The 26,549-nt window shown below is 40.9% G+C and overlaps 1 protein-coding gene across 1 annotated transcript in view; it reads right to left on the bottom strand.

Moving 5' to 3' along the window:
• Nucleotides 1-292: 292 nt before the first annotated feature.
• Nucleotides 293-26,549, bottom strand: part of ECPAS (Ecm29 proteasome adaptor and scaffold) — a 115,877-nt gene continuing 89,620 nt past the window's right edge. The window contains exons 32-49 of the mRNA XM_062207765.1: nt 26,214-26,319; nt 24,370-24,417; nt 23,378-23,499; nt 21,290-21,440; nt 19,581-19,646; nt 17,444-17,533; nt 16,109-16,175; nt 14,849-14,940; nt 14,318-14,384; nt 13,930-14,121; nt 11,822-12,030; nt 10,976-11,019; nt 10,688-10,880; nt 8,307-8,445; nt 6,275-6,380; nt 5,999-6,087; nt 2,758-2,829; nt 293-581 (exon numbers count right to left, since the gene is read on the bottom strand). Coding sequence (XP_062063749.1) covers nt 442-581; nt 2,758-2,829; nt 5,999-6,087; nt 6,275-6,380; nt 8,307-8,445; nt 10,688-10,880; nt 10,976-11,019; nt 11,822-12,030; nt 13,930-14,121; nt 14,318-14,384; nt 14,849-14,940; nt 16,109-16,175; nt 17,444-17,533; nt 19,581-19,646; nt 21,290-21,440; nt 23,378-23,499; nt 24,370-24,417; nt 26,214-26,319 — 1,993 coding nt within the window. The 3' untranslated portion in view covers nt 293-441. The remainder of the gene's footprint in view (nt 582-2,757; nt 2,830-5,998; nt 6,088-6,274; nt 6,381-8,306; nt 8,446-10,687; nt 10,881-10,975; nt 11,020-11,821; nt 12,031-13,929; nt 14,122-14,317; nt 14,385-14,848; nt 14,941-16,108; nt 16,176-17,443; nt 17,534-19,580; nt 19,647-21,289; nt 21,441-23,377; nt 23,500-24,369; nt 24,418-26,213; nt 26,320-26,549) is intronic.

Raw genomic sequence — 26,549 nt, 5'->3', positions numbered from 1 at the left:
GTCTGGACACAGCACGGCCTAAGGAAGGAAGCTACATCATCTTGGAGCATATTTTCTCAGGTATAAAAGATGGGGAATTAAACTAAATAATTTATAGGATCCCTTCTTGAAATAATTTTATTCAACATGGATGCAGTTTTAAGTTTTATCTGTCAATGTCTTTAGTAGCAGCTTTAATAACTAATTCTGCCAGTCGCATTTACAACCATCTCTCAAACATCCAAGATTCCATAAGCTCACTCAGCCATTACTTCAAAAATATCAAGTAAAATAAAGCAAATAAGGAACGAAATTTAAGGCTCTTCTTTTATTATTATTTCAGCCAAGGAATGATGCATGCTACAGATTAATCTTTACTTTTTTCCCCACTTGGTTTGTCAAAGTATGAAACCATCTCAACTCCCAAGGAACATGGCACTTGTTTGTGTCTTCCCCTTTAACTCATTCCAGATTTTCAAGTGTCTTCTTCAGTAACGATGCTTTCTCCTGCAGCTCTGGTCTGCTGTCTGTCTCCATAGTGGCTAGAGACTCAATCAGGAGCACTCTGCATTCAGATGTCAAACTCTGCCATTGTTTAGATTCTAGTGGAAGAAGAAAGAATGGAGGGGAAAAAAAAAAGAATCCTTACAGAACAAGAAGAGAAATTAAAACTCTTCCATACACCCTAGTCCCAAAACATAAAGCAATCCCCTGATAACAGATAAGACTCTAACAACCTCAGGTTTAACAGGTATCTTAAAAACCAATTACTGACAACAGCCTGAAAGCACATCGGGAGTTTCATCCCTTTGCCCCAGTATGGGTGGGACCAAGAGAAATGAACCACCCTGAAGGAAAATGGGAATTAATAACAACATAAGACATACAGTAGCAAAACAGTCATTTCAATAGTAACAAAAGGCCACTTTATAAGATATGCTCAATAAAAAAATCTTTTAAAAAATTACACAATTCCAAAACCAACTTAAGTAGACATTTTATTACTTGTCAAGAAAAGTATTTGAGCACTATATACATATTGAAAAAATTAGAAAATAGGAGTGCATCAAATCTTCAATCTTATTTACAAGGTTCTGCCATTTTCTAGTGATGTGGCTTCAAGCAAGCAGCTTATTAACCTTTGAGCTTCAATGTTCCCATCAAGAATATATTAGCACACATCTGGCAACCCGAGAATTTGGGATTATAGCGAAGTACCCACTTCTTCTTTAAAAGAAAAAAAATACAGGTAATGAAAGGTATAAAGGTCTGCTTTATGGAGCCCTCAGAGAGGTGTTTTAATTACTAAGCAAAGAGAAGGAGAAAAAACAAATATACAAGGTGGTAGAGACCACTGCTCCATCTTCCCAGTCTTAATTCAGGGGATCAAAACAAACAAACAAAAAAGAGGCCTCCTTTCAAATCAATGGGGAAAGTGCCAGCAGTTCTCTTATAATTGATGTAGCAGACCACCAGAGGAACCTGCTTCTTGATGAGACTTAGAAACGAAAACTCCAAAAAAGTATAATAAGATTAAGAAAATTGCTACTATCAAATCTGATGACTCAGGGAGACAACTGTTAAAATGTTTTCCCAGCTCCTCTTCTCCATATGTCAGCTTGTTCATTTACATGTAAACACCACTATGCCACTGTCAACCACGCCTATAATTAACTAAGATTAAGTCACAACTCATGAGTGAAACAAAAGCTATTACTTTGAGATAACTATAGCTTAATAATACATTAAAAGTATATAAAAGAGTACCAAATTTAAATACTCAATAAAATGTAATAGTTTCAGCTTTGTACATTTTTTTTCTTGTATGTGTATTTGGGAGTCCTCAAAAAGTTCATAGAAAATGCATAGTATAAAACAAAACTGGGGCCCGTGCCGCAGCTCAATAGGCTAATCCTCCGCCTGCAATGCTGGCACCCTGGGTTCTAGTCCCGGTCGGGGTGCCGGATTCTGTCCTGGTTGCCCCTCTTCCAGGCCAGCTCTCTGCTATGGCCCGGGAGTGCAATGGAGGATGGCCCAAGTCCTTGGGCTCTGCACCCGCATGGGAGACCAGGAGAAGCACCTGGCTCCTGGCTTCGGATCAGCCTGATGCGCCGGCCGCAGCAGCCATTGGAGGGTGAACCAACGGCAAAAAAGGAAGACCTTTCTCTCTGTCTCTCTCTCTCTCTCACTGTCCACTCTGGCTGTCAAAAAATAAATAAATTAATTAATTAATTAAATAAATTAAATTAAATTAAATTAAATTAAAAAATAAAATAAAACTGGGGCCGGTGCTATGGCACAGCGTGGCGGGAAAAGCTGCAGCCTGCAGCGCAGGCATCCTATGTGGGCGCCAGTTCAAGTCCCAGCTGCTATACTTCCAATCCAGCTCTCTGCCATGATCTGGGAAAGCAGTGGAAGAGACCCGGAGGAAGCTCCTGGCTTTGGATCAGCGAAGCTCCGGCCATTGCGGCCATTTGGGGAGTGAACCAGTGGATGGAAGACCTCTCTCTCTAGCTCTGCCTCGCACTGTGACTCTGCCTTTCAAATAAATAAATATGTGGAAGGGAGAAAAAAAAAAAAAAAACTGTGTGAATTTCAAGTTTTGTACCAATATAAAGTTATCTTTAATTTCATTATCCACAAATTTTCCAAATTCCTCCCTGATTTATTAACTTGTATTTTAGATTATTTGCAATACAGAAAACAAAAATTTCTAAAACATATGTCATAAAGTGGCCTGCATGATTGGCCTTCCAATTACAACTATCAAGAACTCACCTTCAAGTTTTTTAAGCAGTAATTCTATCACAGATAAAGCTTCTGTTCTCACAGATGAGTAGGTCTTATTTTCTAAGAACAAAACCATACAGTTCATATGAATGCCTTAAAATACAGAACCTCCAAGATTAAATTAGTGTTACTGAAAGAAAGGTGTTCAGAAATTATCACTCCATGAGAAGACAAATCTGTTTTAAGTAGGTTTCCCTTGGCTAATTATCACCAAATATTCAAAATGTGTCATGTCCATATTTCCTATTGTAGATGTGTGGGGGAGACAGACAGACCTGTCAGCCAAAAACACACACCGCCACCCAATATATACCAATATATGCCACCATGAATGGCAACAAAGGGCCAACTTTAGAGGGAGGAAATCAAAAGACACTATCTCAAACAAAGTCATCTCCATCTCACACCTAAAAATGGTCTTTAGGTTTGCATGTCTCTCTTCATTTTACCAAAGAGCATTACACAACTCAATATTAAAGCCATTGCAGGGACACCTGGAACCCCGTAACGTCAAGTTTGTTAATTACTGGTTCTTTCTGCATAAAATCAGGCTACTTCCAATAACTGCAGCAGAAACATGCTCCTTTGGAGTCTACTGACACAGCAGCTAGTTCACAGAGAAAATTTTTCACCAAAAAATTTAACCCACACCAAGCCCAAGGCAGGGAAGGAAGTGCTAGAGAGAATGATGGTGACCTGTTAAAAGGGACAGCAGAGTCAGCCTAAAGGGGCTCCCACTGGCCAAAGCTAGATAATCTGAATAACAAATTAAGTAACTAATCATAATCCACTGGAGATGAGGAGAGTGGAAGGAAGCCATGAATCAATAGCAGTTAACCAGATAAATACACAGGGGAGAAAAATATTACCTACAACAGAATGTCAACTACCCAATGATAAATGTGGACAAGTGCTACAAGTGGAATCATCTTTGTAAACACTGGTTCAGAAGAGAGCTAATAATGAATGCCAAGTATAGAGAACAAAGTCTGAAGCGGAGACCTATGTGCATTGTCTTCTAAGTGTCTTCTAACAGCCCCTGGCTAGACACAGTTACAAGGAGCAGCAGATTACCTGAATGGCCTTAAAGTGTGTTCCACCATGCTGCTACTTACTATACAAAGAAGACAATCAACAGTCCTTTAACCCGGAAATCAAAATTCAGATCACAATGAAGACAGCCAGATAATGTGTGCCTTTGGATGTGAGGCCAACAACATGTCCTGTGCAGTTTCCCAACTGGGAATTTATAACCTGCACCTAATCGTCAGGAAACAGACAAATACCAAATGAGAAATATTTTGTTTTGTTTTTTCAAGAGTAGGGACAAGGACTTTAGTCTTCAGGTTTATCAATGCCATATAAAAAGGGCTAAAGAAGTGTGACAGATTAAAGGAAACTAAGAAGACATCACAGCTAAAATCACTGAATGACCCTGTACTGAATTCCTTAGTAGAGGGGGGAAAACAAAGGACATGGCTAGGAAGTAAGAGACTGTGTCCATGTTACACATCCTAAACCTGGTAACTGTACACTGAAGAATTTAGGCCGAGGGGTATCATGTAAGCAACATATTTTCAACTGATTCAGAAAAAAAAGTATGTATATATACAGCAGGCCAGGTGATAAAGCAAATGAGACAAAATGTTCACAGCTGATCTGGGTAGAGTGTATACTAGTATTATGTCCACTGCTGCAGATGTTCTATAAATCTGAAATGTTCTAAAGTGTCTGTCATAAAGTCTTTTCTAAACAGGTGCTCTCTGCATCCCCATGGAGAAGCCATCTCCTGCTGAGAAGCCACCTCCCGCTGGAACCTGTCCTGACTCCCCTTCCCAAAGATGCCCCTTTTCAGCATAAAGCAGCCAGAGGGATCATCACCCAGTTCCCCCAACAGATGTTAGGGTTTCCATCTTTGGGAGGAGGGAATGTGAGGACTCAGACAGGTTAACAGATAGGGGATCCCAATGGAATTTGGAGTGTAAAATATTTGATTCCTTCCCCAAAACTTCATCTTTAGCAAAAACAAACAGGCCTCTCTTTCTTTCAGAATCTCCAAATTTACCATGAGACTCGTAAGGGAGCTCTTTCTGAGCTCACAGCTTATTGTGAAAACAAGTTATCTATCCTCCCTTAGCTGGCCAGACAGAATGGATAATTGTAAATGAGGTCTTTTGATGGTTTTTGTCCCCGCCTGGTAACTGAACACCAATCTCATTGTCAGGTTTTTTTTTTTCCTTCAAAATTATACTTTTAAGTACCTTAAGCTGACTGCCACTTGTCCCTTTGGGTTTTCGTCTCTTGGAAGCCCCCCTCTACAGTGCTCTGGCTGGAGGTCCTTGATTCTAATAAATACTTTTAAATATCAAAAAATAAATAAATTAAATAAACTAGGTGCTCACATTCTATTATAATTCCAGATTACAGTATTCCAATCTTAAGGATAGTATATTAAGTAGGAAAGTTCAGTAGTTGTTCCAGAAATTTAGTTTAGGACAAGAGCAGGAGACATTTGAAGCTCTCTCCCATAGCTTTAGAATTAGGACTCTTGGGGCAGGCATTGTCATAGTGGTCAAGACACCACTTGGGGGACCTGCACCATGGCACAGTAGGTTAATCCTCCACCTGCAGCATCGGCATCCCATATGGGCACTGGTTCTAGTCCAGGCTGCTCCTCTTCCCATCCAGCTCTCTGCTATGGCCTGGGAAAGCAGCAGAAGATGGCCCAAGTCCTAGGGCCCCTGCACCCGCATGGGAGACCAGGAAGAAGCTCCTGATCTGAAGCTCCTGGCTTCAGATCGGTGCAGTTCTGGCCGTTGCAGCCATTTGGGGAGTGAACCAACGGAAGGAAGACTTTTCTCTCTGTCTCTCTCTGTAACTCTACCTCTCAAATAAATAAATAAAATCTTAATAAAAAAAAAAAAAAAAAAAGGACACCACTTGGGATGCTTGCATGACAAGTCAGAGTGTCTAGATTTGAGTCAATTTCACTTCCAAGTCTAGCTTCCTGCTAATTCATGCCCTGGGAGGCAGCAGGTGAAAACACCCACAGGGAGACCTGGACTGGCTTCAAGCCTGGCTCAGCCCTGACTACTGCAGGCATTTGGGGAGGGACCCAGCAGCAGATGACCTCTACCTGTCTGTCTCTTTGTTTCAAATAAATAAATTTTAAATATAATTTAAAAATAAAATTAGGACCTCCTTATCAAGGTCTGTTGAGTACACTCACCTAAAGAATGTGTGATTGATTTACAAGTTTCAAGGAGAATTTCAGCCAAAGCCTCGGGATCTGCATGTTCTTCTTCTAAAAGCATTAACCTATTGAATTCAAAAAGCAAAATACAAACATAATCACCAAGCATCACCCTCAGACCTTCTGGCACAAATTCTATCAGTATGTATCATTTATCATGTCGTTTTAGCTACTAGCTTTAAACCGTACAAGAATTTCACTGATAAGAGGAAGAAGGAGTAAAATTAAAACCGTAACCATGAAGCAAATTACCCCTGAAAAAAGGCATTCATTGACTGCAGGACTCCCAGCTGCACTTTCCATGTGCTGAGTTTTAGCCGTTCACACATCAACTTGCACAGCTCTTGACGGTAACAACCTGTGGAAAAGAGACAAAGTGGGACAGATCAGGAGGGAGAATGGGAAGGAGTAAGAGACACAGTAAATGAAGAATGGACAGACAGAGGGAAAGGAAGGGAGAGGGGAAGAGTGGGAGAGAGAAGAAGGGTGAGCGGGGATTAAGGCAGTATCTTTAATTAAAGCCATGACGTTTCCGGGAAGTTCAGCCTGACTGTGTACCCAATTACCAGATAAAATGTCCTTGACCACAAACCCCCACCCAGGTGCCATGTAGCTGTCCATAAATGTTGGCTTTCAAAGCATCCCACCCTGACTGAAACTGAGCAGCACCTCAACCACATTCCCCTCCCCTTTCAATGTGCCCAGGAGACAGTGGAAGAAAGCAGTTCTGGAGGCCAGCTCTCTAGATCCGCCCAAGATGCTGCAAACTGCAGGTTTACAGAGGCAATACTCCATTATCACTAATTTGTTAAGCCAACTGCAACTGTTAGTATAATTACACAATTAATATTATGCTAACTGACAGGTCAGGAGTATAAAACTTGACAAAGTAGTTATTTTTTAAATGCTGTAGAATTTCTGTAGGGCTCAAACAAATGTAAAGATGAGGGAAGCAGTTAAAATTCTGCACTTGGACTCTTTTCTAAAGGTTTATGATTTCTATTTCAAAAAGCAAAAACAGAAATTGTACATGATGAGTAAGATACAAATGAGAAGACAATCTGTAACAGTAAATTCTCAAAAGAAAGTCCCTGGCTCTGAATAACTGGCAAATAAATAGCAATTTCTATATCATTTATTAAAATAAACTGCTTTGTAATTATATCATCTTTTTAAATATAATTCCTTACTTTCTCTACCTATCAAGTAGAAGAAAACAGGTCCTAACACTGTCAAATAATTAGACTTCCACTGCAAGTCCATAACATAGTACCAACAAATAAGACCACTTGAAATGTGCATCTGCTGAAAAATCTTTCCTGTGTTTATACAGCAATCATATTTTAAACATAGCAAGTAATTAAGTTAACAAAGAGTGACAGGCTCAAATAAAACCCTAAGTTGGATTTTAGACACAGTCACAAATAATCAACAGTATTTTTATACTACTTCAAGAACACTGAGAGGTTCAGTGGCATGCACTGTGGGACCCAACACAAGGCAAACTTACAAGAGTAAGAGTAGCATCCACCAAAGTTTAAGGCTCCCATCAGACTACAACCTCATCCACCAACAAGGGCTTAGTGTTATTCATCTAAGCCTTTGGAAATATATGTCCAATAATGAAAATATCACGGAATCATGAGTTTCTCAGGGAAACAAATTTCATTTGCTCACCAAAGATCTGGTAGGAAGGCCAACAATTTTGAGATGAAGAGATCCCACCAGTAAGTTCTGTAGATTCCTCAGAATAGATTCAGGGTCATAAGAAGAGTAACAGAACTTTCTTATAAATCTGTATAAAATGTATCATAGTTCTTAGGGGCTGAATTGTGTCCCCTAAAATTCCTGTGTTGAAGTCCAAACCCCCAGGACCTCAGAAGATATGAGAAGATAGGGCGTTTACAGGAGTATGTAACTGGAGTCCTTATGAGAGAAGATGACAACGCAGGGGGAAGACACAGGCAGAAGGCCATGAGTAAGCCTTAGCGAGAGGCCACAGAAGAAGCCAGCCCTACACACACCTTGATCTCAAACACCCATCTCCAGAATTATGAGAAAACAGTTTCTGCTTACACCAGCCTTACAATAGCCCTAGCAAAGTCATACAGTGATTGATGACACTATTTGCTGACATGGGAGTGCAGTTTATAGTGGATAATTCTCAGTTGATTAACCAAGTTCTACAAGAAACAATAATTATAATTTGTCATACAGAAAATCTTTGCTCTCATTAAGTAACCTCTGGTTATAGCACTTCTTCAATGCAGGCTCTGGGGCTTACGTTGAGTCTCCACGTTTCGGGGCCAGGCTTTGCCCAGACTCTCAAAGGCACCCAGCAAACACTCCAGTTGGAGTTCCCTTTCCCTCTCATTGTCATCTTCATTTTTACTTGTCCGGACCCCAGTGCTTTCCAGTGAGTTCTAGGATTATCAAAGAAATAAAAGAAAAATTTAATTATTTCCTCCTTTAAAGATATATACTATACTATGAAAGCAATTCTTCTCTTCCTTGCCCTGGCCTCTAGCCAGGAGGGGGCTGGCTGTAGCCCTGCGCCTCCAGGGCACGTGGCCTTCAGGCCACCTGCCCTAGGCTTCCTGGCCTAGATGCTCTTCCACATGGCTGGTCCCTGGTGCTCGCTATGAACCTGGATTTACCTCTCTCTCTTAGATAAAGCCCTCATTCTCCTATGCATCTTTCTCACTAAATAAAAGCTTAAAATGTAAAAAAAAAAAGAGAGAGAGAGAGAGAGAAGAAAAGAAAGAAAAAAAGGAAGGAAGGAAGGAAGGAAGGAAGGAGGGAAGGAAGGAAGGAAGGAAGGGAAAAGAAAAGAGAAAAGAAAAGAAAAGAGAAAAGAAAAGAGGGAAAAAAAAGAAAAGGAAAGGAAAGGAAAAAGGAAAGGAAAGAAAAGAAAAGGAAAGGAAAGAAAGCAATCAGGGTACCAGTGTGGGAGAGTTCAATGCTGGGGTAGGCATTGGGTGTAGTGGTTTAATACGCTGCCTGGGACTCCCACATCCCAGGTCAGAATGCCTGGGTTTGAGTCCCAGCTCTGCTTCCAGTTCTAGCTTCCTGATAATATACTCCCAAACACCCACATCCCTACCACACATGAGAGGTCCAGTCTCAGTTTAGGGCTCCTGGCTTTGGTTTGGTCCAGCCCCTGCTTAGCGTAGGCATTAAGGGAGTGAACCAGCATATGGACAATCTCTGTTTCCCTCTCTTTCAAATAAATATAAAGAATTTTTTAAAAATTTAAGAATTAAATGTTAAGTTCTCTAGCACAATTTACCTATTTATAACAAGAATTTGTAACAGGATACTGTATCTCTAGTCAATTTAGGAAAAATATCTTAAAGAAATCTGTAAACAAAAGTGAAAAATGGGGCCAGTATTGTGGCATAGTGGGTTAAGCTGCCAGCATCCCATATGGGCCCCATTCAAGACCCAGCTGCTCCATTTCCAATCCAGCTCGCTGCTAATGAATCTGGGAAAGCAGCTGAAAATGGCCCAAGTGTTTGGGCCCCTGCACCCATGTGGGAGACCTGGAAGTTCCGGGCTCCTGGCTTCAGCCTGGCCCAGCCCTTGCAGTTGTGGTCAAATGCAAAGTTAACCAGCAAATGGAAGATGCCTCTGCCCCTCTGCCTCTGCCTTTCAAATAAGTAAATCTTTAAAAAAAAAAAAAAAGTAAAAAATACTGTGCATGTACTTTGAGCCCAAGACTTGCTTTAGAATCAGAGAATTTAAGATGGAAGGAACTTGGTAATGACCTAAATCCAAACTCTTTCTTGAGGGACAGGGAAACAGAGGCCAAAAGTAACTCATCCAGACAACTGGTGACAGAACCTACTTAAGACACAAGTCTCCCAAATCCATCCACTGTCATTATGTATGTAACAAATTATCTAAGCAGCCTAATTACTGAAAGGAAACAACTGCAAATTTGCAACAAAATGTTACAAATGCAATTTCAAATAGTTAATGCTTCACAAATAGGTAAACTACCTGCTTCTTCCTCTCAATCAATGTCCAACCTTTAGACATGAGTATTCATTTTCCAAATGACACCAGTTTTGTTTAGTTTTGTTTTAACCAAAATCCATCAGTACACTGTAGAGGCAATCGCCATGACACACTGGCTTCCTGTCTTCACTCTCTAAGGTAACTGGGGTGGATTCTGCAGACACACCAAGGCAAAGCTCATTACGACACTACAAATCCACTTGCCCCTTCTCCCATGGAGGGCAAACCGGTGCCCAAAACAGACTGCTTTCCCTAGCCTCATCTGCCACCAAGGGTGGCCACATGGCCAACCACTGGCCAATGTGATATGACCAAGTACCAGAAGGCAGCTTCCAGAACTCTCCTTAAGAAAGAACTGACACATCCACTGTGACTGCTTTGTCTCCTCAGCCAGCACCTGCTGAGAACAAAGATAGGACAATGCCATTCCCCAGGGATGGCAGAGTTGGGAGTTGCAAGGAGCCAGAATCCCAGAAGACTTTGTGAGGCTCCCAACTACTAGTGAGAGACAAACTGCCCATGATATTTTGAGATTTTCTGCTATTTGCAGCTAAACTAATACTAATAAAACAAGCACTCACGACACAGGAAATATTTTTTTTTTTAAGTATAAACCAGACCTGAGAGAACATAAGTGGTTATTACCTTCTTTATGAGAGGTATGACAATGTCAGAAAACTCCTGGAATCTGTCTTCTTTGGTGGCCTTCAAGACATCAGCTGCACAGCTGATTGCTACAATCTTGTACTTGAGATTCTCTTTGCAACACTCCTTCAGAACAGCCTGAAGAATTTCATTCGTGCTGGGTTGATTGGGCACAGACTTCTCTAGCTCTGCACTGTACGACCCATAAAAAATAAGAAAACCGTTAATAAAGGCTGCAGCGTTCAGGCTCCATTTAAGCAATGCTATCTTGAGAGATAGAACAGTTACCTGCAAGCTGTCACCACACAGGCAATGGCTTTCAGTAGCTCTTCCTAAGGAGTTGGGAGAAGACAAAATAGCATTAACTCAAACATGTCCTTTATACTTTCTCCATGTTCACTCAACTTGGAATAGTTAATAACTGTGATAACAGAAATTCACAAGAGTCATCTTATCCTTAACACACTTCACTGTCACAGGCACACCCACTGACTCGGACTCCCAACCACGGATGCTCTCCATTTCCTATGAAGGGTTTTCAGAAAGTTCTTGGAAATGCACATTATCTTTTGATTCTACTTCCCCATGAGTTGCTGAAGTCCCCCTCAAGGCCATGCGAACAGATTTGACCCAGGTCACACAGGCACAAGTACCACAGAGTAAGACTCATGTCTGTTTCCTTTATCCAGTATCATCTTCACAACTCTACATCATTGGCCACCACTGACTTCTACATGCGATTCTTCATTATATTCAGATGCTACCACAAGCTCATGTGCCCTGTGGACTGTCCACTGTATGTATCTTACTACAGCCCTTGTGGAAGAATGACTGCTACTAACTTACAGGCCCTACGTGTGAAACAAGCTTGTCTTGCTAATCATTTATGCCCAGCCTGGACCTGATCATAATGCCAACAAACACAAAATAATGACAACCTGGTTTAAACAACTTGAAGGCTGAATATGTGAAATAAATCAATCTCCATCATTACTCTGTATTAGTCAGACACATGGGTTACACTTTGAGATGAACTAGCACAGTTAATTAGACGAAGTGCACCCGTTCATAGAAAACAGAGTCACAAGCGTTTCAGGAGCCCTGTGATGTAACAGGGCACGAAGGGTTCTTTACCTTCCCGGCCCACGTTCTCCCAGCCAGGCCTTGCAGCAGTGCACTCAGGACCATTCCTAGGTAGGGAGGCACTAGGGAGCTGGTTTGTTTTGCAATTGATGCCATGGCAACTGCACCCTGGGCTTTCATTTTCCAGGACTGAGACTGTAAAGCCTTCTGGGTAATGGTAATCAACTCCTGCAGGTATAATCGGATGCCACCAAAGGAACCTAGGTTTTAAAAAGTAAAGTTAAAATAACTTGCAAGTAACAAGAAAAATTAACTGAATTTTCTAAGCCTGAATAAAAGTCAGTGACCATCAGTTGAAAGCAACAATTCTCCACAGTTAAAACATGCCACCCTCTCAGAGAGAAAGACAGAGAGTGGTGCTATAACTTCTTTTTACAACAGAACAACTTTAAGAACTTGCATACATTTGCAGGAGGGTGTTATGTAAATGGCCATCGTCTATTAATGTGTCAAGGGGAAAAACACATCTGAGAAACACTACCCTGAGGCAGGCATTTGGCCCACCACTTAAGGTGCTCACATCCAATACTGGAGTGCTTGGGTTCAAGTCTTGCCTCCACTTCCAAACCAGCTTCCTGCCAGGGCACACCTTAGAAGGCAGTGGGTGATGGCTCAAATATTTGGGTCCCAGCCACCCACATGGGAGACAGAATTCTAGGCTGCTGGTTTTGGTCTGGCCCAACTCCAGTTGTTCTGGGCATTTTGGGAGTAGATGAGAAGATGGAATATACCTCTTTTTCAAATTTATAAAAAATAAGGAAGTAGGGCTGGTGCTGTGGCATAGGTTAAGCCTCTGCCTGCAGTGCTGGCATCCCATATGGGCACCTGTTCAAGTCCCAGCTACTCCACTTCCTACCCAGATCCCTGCTGATGTACCTCGGAAAGCAACAGAGGATGGTCCAAGTCCTTAGGCCCCAGCACCCACATGGGAGACCTAGATGAAGCTCCTGGTTCCTGGCTTCTACCTGGTCCAACCCTGATCATTGTGGCCATTTGGGGAGCAAACCACTGGATAGACAACCTCTCTCTTTCTCTTCTATATTTCTTTTTTTTTTTTTTTTAAGATTTTATTTATTTATTTGAGAGGCAGAGTTACAGACAGTGAAAGGGAAAGACAGAGAGAAAGGTCTTCCTTTCGTTGGTTCATTCCCCAAATGGCCACAATGGCCAGAGCTGCACCGATCCGAAGCCAGGATTCAAGAGCTTCTTCCAGGTCTCCCACTTAGGTGCAGGGGCCCAAGGTCTTGGGCCATCTTCTACTGTTTTCCCAGGCCATAGCAGAGAGCTGGATGGGAAGAGGAGAAGCTGGGACTAGAACCAGCATCCATATGGGATGCCGGCACAGCAGGCAGAAGATTAACCTACTGTGCCACAGTACTGGGCCCTCGCCTCTATATTTCTATCTTTTGAATAAATAAATAAATCTTTTTTAAAAAAGAAATAGGAAGCAAGGAGTCAACGCTGTGGCATAGCAGGTAAAGCCACCACCTGGCAGTGTCAGCATCTCATTTGGGCACCGGTTTGAGTCCCGGCTGCTCCTCCTCTAATCCAGCTCTCTGCCAGGGCCTGGGAAAGCAGTAGAAGATGGCCCAAGTGCTTGGACCCCTGCACCCACGTGGGAGTCCCAGAAGAAGCTCCTGGCTTCTGGCTTCAGATTAGCGCAGCTCCAGCTGTTGCGGCCAACTGGGGAGTGAACCAGAAGATGGAACACCTCGCTCTCTCTCTTTGCCTCTTCTTCTCTCTCTGTGTAACTCTGACTTTCAAATAAATAAATAAATCTTAAAAAAACAGGAAGCAAAAATTTAAAAACTAAAATCATACGCTAAGGCAATAAAAAAAATCACTATTATACTCCCAACTACAAGTAAAGTTCTACTTAATTTAGGTCGAGTTTTTATTCCCCCCGTAGACTGTAATGAGCAAGCACAGAGAAGAGTTCCGGGGGTCAACCTTGAGAAGTTAATTATTCCAATGGGCTTAAAATTAAATATGAATGTTGTTAAAGTCCTGAGGAAGTAGCAATAGAGGAGCTTATGAATAAAAAATTCCAGCAGCGGCTCCCAAGAAGCAGTTATAAATCATAAGCACTGCTTACTAACCAGGAACATTTTCCTGCCACACTTCAGTCCATAAGTTCACTTCTTCTTTTTCAGATTTCTCCTCATCGGCAATTTCATGCATGCCCAGAAATGCCAAAGGCAGAACTTCTTTGGCATGGTTCTTCAGTACATCAGGGCTGTACCGTCCAATAGCATGAATAGTCAAAGCACAAGCAGTTTTATAGATGGGCTCTGGGAAGAAGCAGAAGAATCCAAAATTTTTATGGTACTATCGCTCAATGTGTACCACAGCAAAGCAAGTAAACAGATCAAATCGATTAGAAATCTTTCTAGTTAAGTAAACAAAATCAGAGCATAAGACCTAATTTGTATGGTATTATTAGGTTAACATCTAAACTTAAAGACATAAAGGAGTAAAGGAGGATACCTTCTTTCTCCATATACCAGGCATTGAGCTTCTGTAGAAGTTTTTCAGTGCTGCTATCCCGTGAAGTCTAAAAAATAAAAACAAAATAAATCCTAGTCATTTATTTCTAATTATCAAAGTGTCTGGAGGCAAATGTTTGGTACAGCATTTAAGACACTGCTTGGAACATCTCCACATTCCATGTTCAAGTGCCTTGGTTACAATCCCAATTCCACTTCCAATTCCAGCTTCCCACTGATGTGCACCATAAAGGGAAGCAGGAAATGGTTCAAGTAATTGGGTGTCTGCCACCCACAAGGGGGATCTGGATTGGGTTCTCAGCTCCTGGCTTCAGCCTGGACCAACCCTGCTGTTGCAGGCATCTGAGGAGTAAACCAATGAACTGAAAATCTCTCTCCTCCTGTGTCTGTATTTCAAATAAATAAAGTTTTTAAAAAGCTGCCATCAGCAAGAAACCCCCACCTGGCAAATACTCGTTCATGCAGCAAGAAAAAAAAAAGTTTATTTAACTAAATAAGAAATTCTACTCACCCGAACCAAATGGCCCATGGCAAACGCACAGGATTTCTGAATCACACTGTTCCGATCTGACAGGCTACTAAGCAAAGCACTCATAAGTTTACCTATCAGAAATAAAGCAAAATATCTGACACTTGGTTGACCAAATGTTCTACTTTGTTTCCAAGAACAAAACAAATGTAACCTTTTTTTTTTTTTTTTAAACAGGCAGAGTGGATAGTGAGAGAGAGAGAGAGAGAAAGGTCTTCCTTTTTGCAGTTGGTTCACCCTCCAATGGCCGCTGCGGCCGGCACATCTCACTGATCCGAAGCTAGGAGCCAGGTGCCTCTCCTGGTCTCCCATGCGGGTGCAGGGCCCAAAGACTTGGGCCATCCTCCACTGCCTTCCTGGGCCATAGCAGAGAGCTGGAAGAGGGGCAACTGGGATAGAATCCGGCGCCCCAACCGGGACTAGATCCCGGTGTGCTGGCGCCACAAGGCGGAGGATTAGCCTGTTAAGCTACGGCGCCGGCCTAACAAATGTAACCTTTTAACTAATATCTGATTTAATCCTAGTAGTTCTTCAACTTTATGTTGCTACTATCTTTTGTTTTCTCTTATTTGATATAAAATTCAAAATTAACCTACATCTAAAATATTGTAGAGAAAGTTGCAAAAATGAGAACTAGATGAATAAAGTTCACTAGCCTTATATAGGAGTCAATCTAGGTTGAAAAAAATATTCACATAAAATCACTTACAGGAAGCAGGCATTTAGCCTAGCAGTTACAACACCTACATCCCTCATCTGAGTGCCTGAGTTCCATTCCCAACACCAGCTCCCGCTCCTGACTCCAGCTTCCTGCTAATGCAGACTGTGAGACAGTGTGATCAATCAAGTAACTGGGCTCCTGCCTCCCACGTAGAAGACCTGGATTGAGTTCCTGGCTCCAGGATCAGGCCCAGCCCAGTCCTAACCATGGCAGGGATTTGCAGAATGAACCAGCAGATGGGAGCACTGTCTCTTTCTCCAAATAATTGTTTCAATTTTATTAGCTATATGGTGAGCAAATCCTATAGAATGGGAGACAGTGTACCTCCTTACAACCGAGGAATAACCATTTATTTGTAAGACACTGAAAACTTGCTAAACTCTGCGTGTCCTGTAGACAAAGAAATGGGGGGCAGACAGCTTCACAGGCATTTCTCAGTGGTAATTATTTTCCCTTTTAAAACTGTGTCACCTAAGACATGACTTTAATCAGTATCACTATACTTCACTTGACAAACTCACCTGAGTAAGGTGTTAGGTCCTGGGGACACTGAGTGGTTAATGACACAATGACACTGGCACAGCCTCCCTGCAGGGTGACAAAAAGCAAATATTTAAATGTGACGGTCACAATGTTCTACCAAATAATTTGGTTTAGGCACCAAAGACTTAAAAATATGAAATACATAAAGTTAATCATCCCTCCAGGATCAATGCAGAAAATGGACTACTCTTATTTTAAATTAGTAGTGCAGGGGTGGACATTGTGCAATGGCATGTTAAGCCACTGCCTGTAATTTTGGCATCCCATATGGGTGCCCATTCAAGTCCTGGCTGCTCCGTTTCTGATCCAGCTCCTTACTAATGCACCTGGAAAAAGCAGCCAAGATGGCTCAAGTACTTGGGCTCCTGCACCCACGTGGGAGACCTGGAAGAAGCTCCAGGCTCCTGGTTTCAGCCTGACCCACCCCCAACAGTTTCAGCCACTTGAGCAGAGGACCAGTAGGTGGAAGATCTCTCTCTTTCTCTCTCCTTCCCTCTCCGTATCTCTCTTTCTCCATCTCTCTCTCTCTCCACTTCCACCTTCACCTCCTCCTCCTCCTCCTCTAACTCTGCCTTACAAATAAATAAAATATAATTCTTAAAAAAAATTGGTATAATCTTCTGGGAAGGCAACTATACAATAGGTCATTTTGTCTATCCCTATACTAATATCTCTATTTCTAGATATTTAACAAAAGAAAATAGCTTCCAGTGTGTTCAGATATTCACCCCATGCTTTGTTTTATCATAAACACAATTTGAAAAAGAATCATGTGTTCCTTGAAGGATTAAAATACACACTGTTACAGCCAACCAATGGTCTCATACGGCCTTCAGAGATAATACTGCAGAGACATATGCACAGAAAGACACAGGAAGCAAGCTCTCCAGAATTAAGCAGTTATCTCTGCATAGGAAAATTAGGGCTAATTTTTATTTTTTAATTTTCTCCTGGTTTATAAATGCTGAAATCTTAAAACACAAGTGTTTCCCATGCTGATTCCTCTGTGAACTGTGCTAACCATTCCCTGAGAGTCCAATGATTATTGCCATCAACTGATGATAAAGGAGAACCCCAGGGTGTGCATCTAGCAACCAAGAAACAAACAAAAAAAGGACTCCACCAAAAAAATAAAATGGTATTTCCTGAGTCACATTTTATTGTGCAACCACAGAAACAAAATGGTTAATACACTACAACATAAGGTTTTATTTTAAAAAGATTATGACTTTCAAACCTATGCGCTGTTATACTTTGGTAGCCAAAACTAATTAAGACGCACACTTCTTCCTTTGAAAAATACACTTACTTACCTTAGTTCCAAGACCTACACCACTTCTGATCAGTTCACACAATCTAGGAACTAGCTCACCCAGCACCGACACATCTAGATATTGCAGGCACTTTTAGGAAAAAATAAAGATAAAGGTAGACCTTAGCAAATTATTAAGTCACGTTCACTTCTTCAATCAAAAACTGCCTATGTCAAATATGTACCCACTTGATTGGAAATGAAGTTGAAAAAAAAAAATCACAGGTTTCATTCTGTTCTGATTTCAATATTATCATTCTACAAACAAATCATTCACCATGGCTCAATATTTAAAACGGGGGAGGGGGGGCGCCAGCACTATAGCATAGTGAGTTGGGCCACTGCCTGTGGCCACCAGCCAGTTCGTTTCCTAGATGTTCCACTTCCGATCCAGCTCTCTGCTATGGTCTGGGAAAGCAGTGGAAGATAGCCCAAGTGCTTTGGCCCTCACCCACATGGGAGACCCGGAAGAATCTCCTGGCTCCTGGCTTCAGATCAACCCAGCTCCAGCCACTGTGGTCATCTGGGAAGTGAGCCAGAAAATGGAAGACCTTTGTCTTTCCTGCTGCTGTAACTCTATCTCTCAAATAAATAAATAGAATCTTAAAAAAAAAAAAAAAAAAAAAAAACCACAGAGGGGCCAGGACTGTGGCTCAGTGGATTAAGCTGATGCTTAGCAATGCCAGCATCCCATTCAGAGCTCTGGTTGGAGTCCTGGCTGCTTCACTTCTGATCCAGCACCTTGTTAATACACCTAGGAAAGCAGAGGAAGATGGCCCAATTGCTTGGGTCCCTGTCTCTCTATGGGAGACCTGGATGGACTTCTGGGCTCCTAGCTTCAGCAGCTGCAGCTATTTGGGGAGTGAACCAGCAAATCAAAGATCTCTGTCTCCCTCCCTATCACTCTTTCAAATAAAATCTTAAAAAACAAAACAAAACAAAAAAAACCTTGCCTGCAGCACCATATGGGTGCCAGTTCAAGTCCCAGCTGCTCCACTTCTGATCCAGCTCCCTGCTAATGCATCTGGGAAAGCAGCAGCAGACTGTCCAGGTCCTTGGGTCCCTGTACCCATGTGGGAGACCTAGAAGCAGCTCCAGGCTACTGGCTTCGGCCATTGCAGCCATTTTGGAGTGAACCAGCAGATGGAAAATGTCTCTAACTTTCAAATAAATAAAATAAATGTTAAAAAAAAAAACAGGTGGGGTGGTTAAGATGTCACTTGGGATGCTCACACCCTGCATCAGAGTGCCAGGGTTCAAGTCTTGGCTCTGTTTCTGTTTCTAATTCTAGCTTCCTGCTACTGAGCACCCTAGGAGGCAGCAGGTAACATGTCCTGGCTTCCGCTTGGCCCAGTCCAAGTAGTTGCAGGCATTCAGGGAGTGAACCTATGGAATGGACATCAATCTATCTCTCCCACATCCCTGCCTTTCAAATAAATAACATGAAAAATTTTTAAACATAAAATTAAAAAAATCTTTGCTAAAGGAGAAAAATGACTACCCAAGAATGAAAGATCCCTCTGAATCTACTTCCTCTATATCAATCCATGTTTAGTGTAAAAGAACTAGCCTAATACTGATCTTTCCAGGAGGCCTATCCTACTAAACCACTCCCAGTAAGTCAATCTCTTAGGTGAATTCCCTATAATTTGTTATCTATAAGTTTGAAAATTCACATACCTCTAAGTGCTTACTCTATGGTGTTCACTAACTGCTCCTTATTTCTTTAAGCTTTATTTTCTAATAATCCAATAAAAATATAATATCCTTAGACTAAATTTTGGTAATGGTCTCCCAGGAGACAATAAAAAATATTTCTCTTGTCCAACTTTGTGATCCTGGTTAACTACCAGAGGACAGTTATAGATCTACAGAGGTTTCTTTTAAGATCTTGTAATATGTTGTTCTACCTTGCCACACAAATTTGGACCCATCAATTCTAGTATTTGGAAAATTATTTACTTCACTTAGAAGCACAGAAGAAAAAAGGCTTAACCCTGAGCTAGAACTATACTCACAACAGCTGCATGATGCACCTTTAAATCTCTTACTTCATTCAACATAATGCAAAGATTCTCAAGAATTACACTCTAAAGTAAGCAAACCAACAAGCTTTCTCCTTATATTTAGACACTTACCATGTTGATTGTTTCCATCATGGGAGAGGATTTGGCAGCACTGAGTCGGGCACTATCCATTGCAGCCTGAAACACACAAATTCAAATTATTCAGGTCATTCAGTTACTTAGGAATAAGTCACATATATCCTTATATCAAAGGACTTTGCTTCCATCATAAAGAACTTTTAAAAAATAATCCATAGGTATAAACCTATATCTAACTCTAATTTCCTGTGAGCCACACTCTACAATTTACTTGTAGAGGCAGCATCTCACCAAAGGTGAGATATTCAGAAACAGTTAGAAATGAACATGGTCTGACTGGGCAAGTCATCCAGCCAACCTGAATCTCAGATTTCTATCCACTAAAAACAGAAGCAGATTACAGCTCTAACTACAATCTTGAAAAATTGTATCCTCCAAACAATAAAATTTCATGCATTTAGTGCTTTGACTTTGTAATGAGGCTTTGTAATTTGTACTTTAGTCTAATAACCATGCTAGAGGATTTATACCATCAGCACAAAATAAATGAAGAAAGTAAGGCACACAAAGTGATTTGCCTAGGGCTGCAACATTTGGGCCAGAAGTATGTTTCCTAATGCTCAATACTTAGTAAACATCCTAGGAGACCTAAGAGTGAGTTTACAGCTGAAAAAGGAAAGAATAATGAATGAAGAACAGACTGTAATACTACAGGCCAAGGGAAAAGAATAAATTGTCAGAGCAGACGAACTGAGAGAAAACACATTGTACATAACAAGGATATAATATTCTTTATAAACAAAGGCAAATGTAAAAAAACAAAGCAGTCAAGTAGAAAAACAGGCATGGACTCGAAACACAATTCACAAAGAAATGTAAGTGGCTAATAAAATTTGAAGAGACAAAGGACAATGCTAATAAAAAAAAAAAAAACTACAAAATAGAATGACAAGATTCTTCCCTGTCACATTGCCATTATTCAATGTTGGAAAAAGTAGAGAGAAGAAAGAACATTATAACTTCTGATGTTGTAAAACCTCTCCCACAAAAATTCAAAAGCACTTCACTAGATATGCATGCATTCAAGAGTGAAATAAAGCTATAAGAAAACAGAACATAGACAAGCTGCATACCAACTTCCACAGTCTGATTCTACTTTAAAATTCAAATGTTTGTTTGGATTTGTTGTCTATGACTATAAAAGAAATTGAAACAACACATGGTTGAACCTGCTCATGATGGGCACTCCTCAGGGAACAGTAGTGGGTGACAGGAGAGGAGGGCCCGAGGGAATTGTCATTTCGTTCAGAAAGTATGTTTCATTTATAATTTTAAAAATTTTGGCTAAGCAACTATAGCGTATCTGAAAAGCAGAACAACTCTAGGTTATGCCAAAGTTGAGGCACAAACCTTCTACTTATAGGGCAGGGGGCAACCCACAGAAGGACTCTGAAGGTGTATATTCAACCTTTAAAAAATGTTAGCAAAAAAATGTGCTGAATATTGACACAGTTTTTAGATGGAGGTATCAGTTTTCATCTGATAAATAAAACAGTCTGCACAAGGCTCCCCCCCACCAATACCAGGATATGACGTGGTCACAGGAGAGGAGCTGTGTGAGGAGTTAAGGGCGGGTGGAGTCAGAGTCCCAGAACCCTGGCAGGATCCTGCAGATGAATGTGGTGCGTTATTAGGGCTTTTCTTTCATGACACTTACCAATAATCTTGGGTCATCAACTCACCTTTTCTTGGTCTGTAGCCCGAAGACTCAAATAATTGAGAACTTGGGGCTCCAACACACTTAAGGACTCCAGCAGAGCTGGGATGAGTTTTGGTGCATGTGGTTTTAACATGGCTCCTGCACTTTTGCTGATCTTCACAAGGGTGTTAATGCTACAGACAAAAAACACAATCCCTGAGTCCTTTTACCAAAGCCTAGGAGCCCTGCAAGTCTACCCCTGAACCTATTCTCTACATACAGGTGCACAGTTACAGAGCCCGGTCTTTCTACTCTTCTTCATTGAATCCATTAGAGAAATTTGCACAAACATATCAAAGTAGAAAGAAACATAAATGAAAGTCTATGCATTCTCCTCACAGTTCAACAATTATAAATATTTAGCCAATTTTGTTTCATTTATACCTCCTCCACTCATCCAGGCACATATACCCCTTACAACTGTATTATTTGGATGCATATCCCATGTATCTCCAAGAGACAAAGATTCTGTCATAATCATAACACCACCTTCATACTTCAAAAATATTAATTTTTAAATCATTCAATATCCTCATTTCTCTAATTGTTTCACTTCTTCTTTAGAACTGTTTTCACTCAGGAGGCAGAGTCAATCCACATATTGCAACTTACTGCATTCCTGGAATCTCCATCCCTCCCCTTTTCTTATTTGTCATAGACTGTATTCTAGTTGCATATGATAACATGTTCCTCTGTCCTCTGTGCATTTCTATAGACTAAATCAAGTTCAGGTTCAATTTCTTTTTTTTTTCCATAGGTGATGCAATATGTGTCCATCATATCAGAATGTATATCAACTTTAATTTTCATTTTCATTTTTATTTGAAAGACAGAGACAGAGATTGTTCTTTATCTACTGATTCACTCTCCAAATGCCAGTAACAGACAGGCCTGGGCCAGGCTCAAGCCAAGAGCTCAGAACTGCACCCAGGCCTCCCACATGGGTGGTAGGAACTCAAGCAATTGAGCCATCACCTGCTGCCTGCAGGGTGCACATTAGCAGAAAGCTGGATTGGAAGTGGAGCCAACACTCAACCCTGGGCACTCTGTGGAATACAAGCACCCATGTGGCATCTTACGGCTGCACCATTTACCCCTATTTATCATACTTTTTTAAAAACATTTAAAATTTTTTCGATTAGCAATACTTGTATATATTCACGGGGCACACCATGCCTATATATATGTACACATACACTATATATGTGTACACACCCATATACACATTCAGTATATGTATACAATGTGTCCTAATCAAATCAGGGTTAATCAGCATGCTGCCTTCTTTCCCCATTAAGCGTGATCAGAGGGGTTCAGAGTTGGTTGGCCTAAAGCACTATGTAGCTTCATCGGCCTTTCACCCATGGATTTAGGAGCCTCTCAGAATCACTACTTAAATTACTGAGACAGCAAAACGGCAATACTAGTTAAGTGTTGCACACAAAAAACAAGCCCCTGAGGATTTCTGACATAAAAGGAATCAGTGCTTCCTGGGACAGGAAGAGATGATAATAGAGTTGAACACAACTCAAAATGCAAGTGGGAAACAAGGTTCTCATGAAAATGTTACTGCAAAAAAAAATTTTTTAAGCTTTATTAATTTACTTGAGAGGTAGAGTTACAGAGAGAAGGAGAGACAGAGACAAAGATCTTCCATCCGCTGGTTCACTCCCCAAATGACTACAACAGCCAGAGCAGGGCCAACCTGAAGCAGGAGCCAGGAGCTTCTTCCAGGTCTCCCATGCAGGTGCAGGGGCCCAAGCTCTTGGGCCATCTTCCATAAGCAGAGAACTGGATCAGAAGAGGAACAGCTTGGACACAAACTAGAGCCCATATGGGATGCCAGCACCGCAGACAGAGGCTTAGCCCATTATGCCACAGCACCGGCCCCTCTGCAAAAAAATTCTGACTCACAACTTTTCATTAAGGCTTGGGTCACCTCAGTGTATTCTCTTCAACCCATTTCTTTATATTATATTTTCAAGAATCTAACATTTAACGAAAAAAATTCTACTATAGGCAAGGAACTAAGCAAATCCAATACATTCATTTCATCAACTGATCCACACACCTGAGGGCTCGAACTTCCGTCACAGGACTCATCATTCCTTTGTCCAGAAGGCAAGGCAGAAGGACAGCAATGGTTCTCTGGCCAGCTGCTCCCTTGGCAGGGTCACACATTTTCACACAAACCTCACATGCAAAGGACACGGACATTAGTGGAGCTAATAAAGCATAATCTGACCAACAAAGCAATTACTTGACAAAAAGCTTTTTTCTTCACATCTCAATAGAAAAGATTAAGTGAGTCTATTTCCATGACTCCATAGGGAGAAACAGAGGAATGAGATCTGATACTGAGACTTCGGTCTGCCAACAAACAACCAGAGAATGTGGTAATGTATTTTACTCTTTAAGCTCTGGTCTTCTAATATGTAAGTGAAACAAAACAGCTGAAGATAAACTGAGAAAAGTACTTTAAAATTGGCTTAGGCTATTAATATCAACATCCTCATCAATAATTTGGTGTGGCAGCACCATATAGTGGTCAAGAACATCAGTCTGGAGTGAGAAACACCTAGATTTAAAACGTGGTTTTACTACTTACTAAGAATGTAACTTATGGCAAGGGTTATGCAATTAGAAATGTCAAAGCCTTTGATAGACAAGTATCACAAAATCAAGTTCAAGTGGCAGCCTAGTTTCAAAAAGCTTGTTAGCCTCTGGAATGCGAAAAGTAGATCTACACATAAACACAGCCATGATAACAGAAAAGAAAGCTGATGCTTGATCTAATGAGTAATGCATTCTTCAGGGTCAAGTGAAAGTCACACAGTAGTAGAAGTCCACAGAAGCTACCAATTACAAAGACCAGAGGTATACTTTGTTCGTGATACTAGCATTCCAGTGTAATAGCACCTACTTTTTCACGTACTCTAAGAGCAATGAAAACACAGAGCTAATTACAAAGCAACTAATGTACTCACACTAGCAAAACATTACTTCTTATAGTCATATAGAACCCTGCCTCATTCCAACTCACTGTAAAATAGAAATTCTCACCTTGCTCAGAGTTTTCAGAGCTAATTCTGCTGCTTTTCGTACAGATTCCTAAAAAAGAGAAAAGTTTAGTATCATACAAGTTAGAGAGTTCATTCTAATTCAGCCCACAATGCACACTTAACTGTCTTAGGCCCTACACCAATTAGTAAAAAGCATTACTTTCAACATTAAGTATATTCTCTTTTTTAAGTCATTAAGTTTGTGAACAGTTTTGACAGTAACAATAGGTAATCAGATTCTCTTGTTACTTGAATCCTGGGGGTGACTGAAGTTCCATGAAAGAGATGAGCACAATCTCTAGTGTTAAAAGTCAAAAGACTGAAGAGATCTGGGAAACTTGACAGAAACTCACTAGTAGGGGCAACAATATATTGATCACTAGCTCCCTGATCCACATATAAGTATTAACACATGACGATTATTTCCTTATAATCATCATTATTAGAATATAAATAATGTGGTGTGCCTTTAAAAGCCATTTCTTAAGTCTAGATGGAAAGTTTTGTTTTGATTTTGCTTTTCCAATGTTTCTAATCACTAAAGCCTCAATAAATTCCTTTCTTCTAAAAAAATATTAAATGCAAAAAAAACTTTTTCATTAGACTTTCTTCTCATCATGTGACATATTACAAAGCAATATTATTAATTTTTAAAACTCAGATATGACATGATTTTGCCTTATATAACATCCATAAAGAATAACAGTTCAGAGGCCAGCATTCTGGCGTAACGGGTTAAGCCACTGCCTGCAGCGCTGGCACCCTATTTGAACAGTGGTTTGAGTCCTGGATGTTCCACTTCCAATCCAGGTGCCTGCTAATGCACCTGGGGATGCAGTAGAGGACAGCCCAATTGCTTGGGCTTCTGCACCCACTTAAGAGACCCAGAAAAAGCTCCTGCCTCCTGGCTTCAGACTGGCCCAGCTCAGCCATTACAGCCATTTTGGGAGTGAACCAGCAGATGGAAGATCTCTCTCTCTATTTCTCCCTATCTCCAAGAAATGCTGCCTTTCAAATAAATAAATAAAATAGTTCAGTAATTAAGTGTATTATAAACACAAATATATTTTAAAAACTATGAGGATTTTCAAAGGCTTAATCTCTCATGAATAAAGCAAAGAGGCAAAACAGCAGTGCCTAGCTTTAATCATTAGATACCAAAAATATGCCTAAAATTTAGATTGTCCAGATATGCTTCAGAGGAATTGGTCATGTCAGTAATGAAACTAATCTAAGTGAGTCATTATAAATTAGCTTAGCCAGCGCCGCGGCTCACTAGGCTAATCTTCCGCCTTGCAGCGCCAGCACACCGGGTTCTAGTCCTGGTTGGGGCACCAGATTCTGTCCCGGTTGCCCCTCTTCCAGGCCAGCTCTCTGCTGTGGCCAGGGAGTGCAGTGGAGGATGGCCCAAGTGCTTGGGCCCTGCACCCCATGGGAGACCAGGAGAAGCACCTGGCTCCTGCCATCGGATCAGCGCAGTACGCTGGCCGCAGCAGCCATTGCAGGGTGAACCAACGGCAAAGCAAGATCTTTGTCTCTCTCTCTCTCACTGTCCACTCTGCCTGTCAAAAAAATAAATAAATAAATAAAATAAATTAGCTTAAAACTGTTGTTTGTCCTTAAGCCAGTAACATGAGGTCTCTATGAAAGAACGTCAAATGATAGCTACTTTCTTTTTCTTTCAATCAAGTCAATTAAATTGCAATTTCAAGACATCTAATTGAAATTTTGGAGGGAAATTTTGGTCTCTGAAAATTATCTGAATAATGGAATTTCGACACATATATTTTAGCAGTTCCAGTTTTACCTATCCTAAAACTTTACATAGATTTGTTTTCATGATACCTTGATATCATCTTGCACTCGAAAAAGTGTTTCCCAAATTTCTGGAAGTTTATCAATGATGTCATCTAAGGGTCTTCCTCTAAGTAAGTCATTCAAAGCTAAACAGCTGAAAATAAAAAAACTGTTTCAAATGTGTTCAACAAATTCAGTATTTTACTATAAAACATTCATATCAAACAAGAATATGGATTCTGCCCATATTTCAAGTCCTAGTCCCCTTACCCCAAGACAGGCATGATTACTGTCTCTTGGCAGTGTCTCAAACATATATACGAGTGTGTGTGTGTGTGTGTGTGTGTCCACAGCACTTATAATCTTCAGATGTTTATTTCTCAC

Source organism: Lepus europaeus, chromosome 12 (genome assembly GCF_033115175.1).
Source record: "Lepus europaeus isolate LE1 chromosome 12, mLepTim1.pri, whole genome shotgun sequence".
In the NCBI taxonomy this organism is placed as follows: Eukaryota; Metazoa; Chordata; class Mammalia; order Lagomorpha; family Leporidae; genus Lepus; species Lepus europaeus.
Note: the sequence above shows the minus strand (reverse complement) of the source record. Positions and strands in the feature narration are given on the sequence as shown.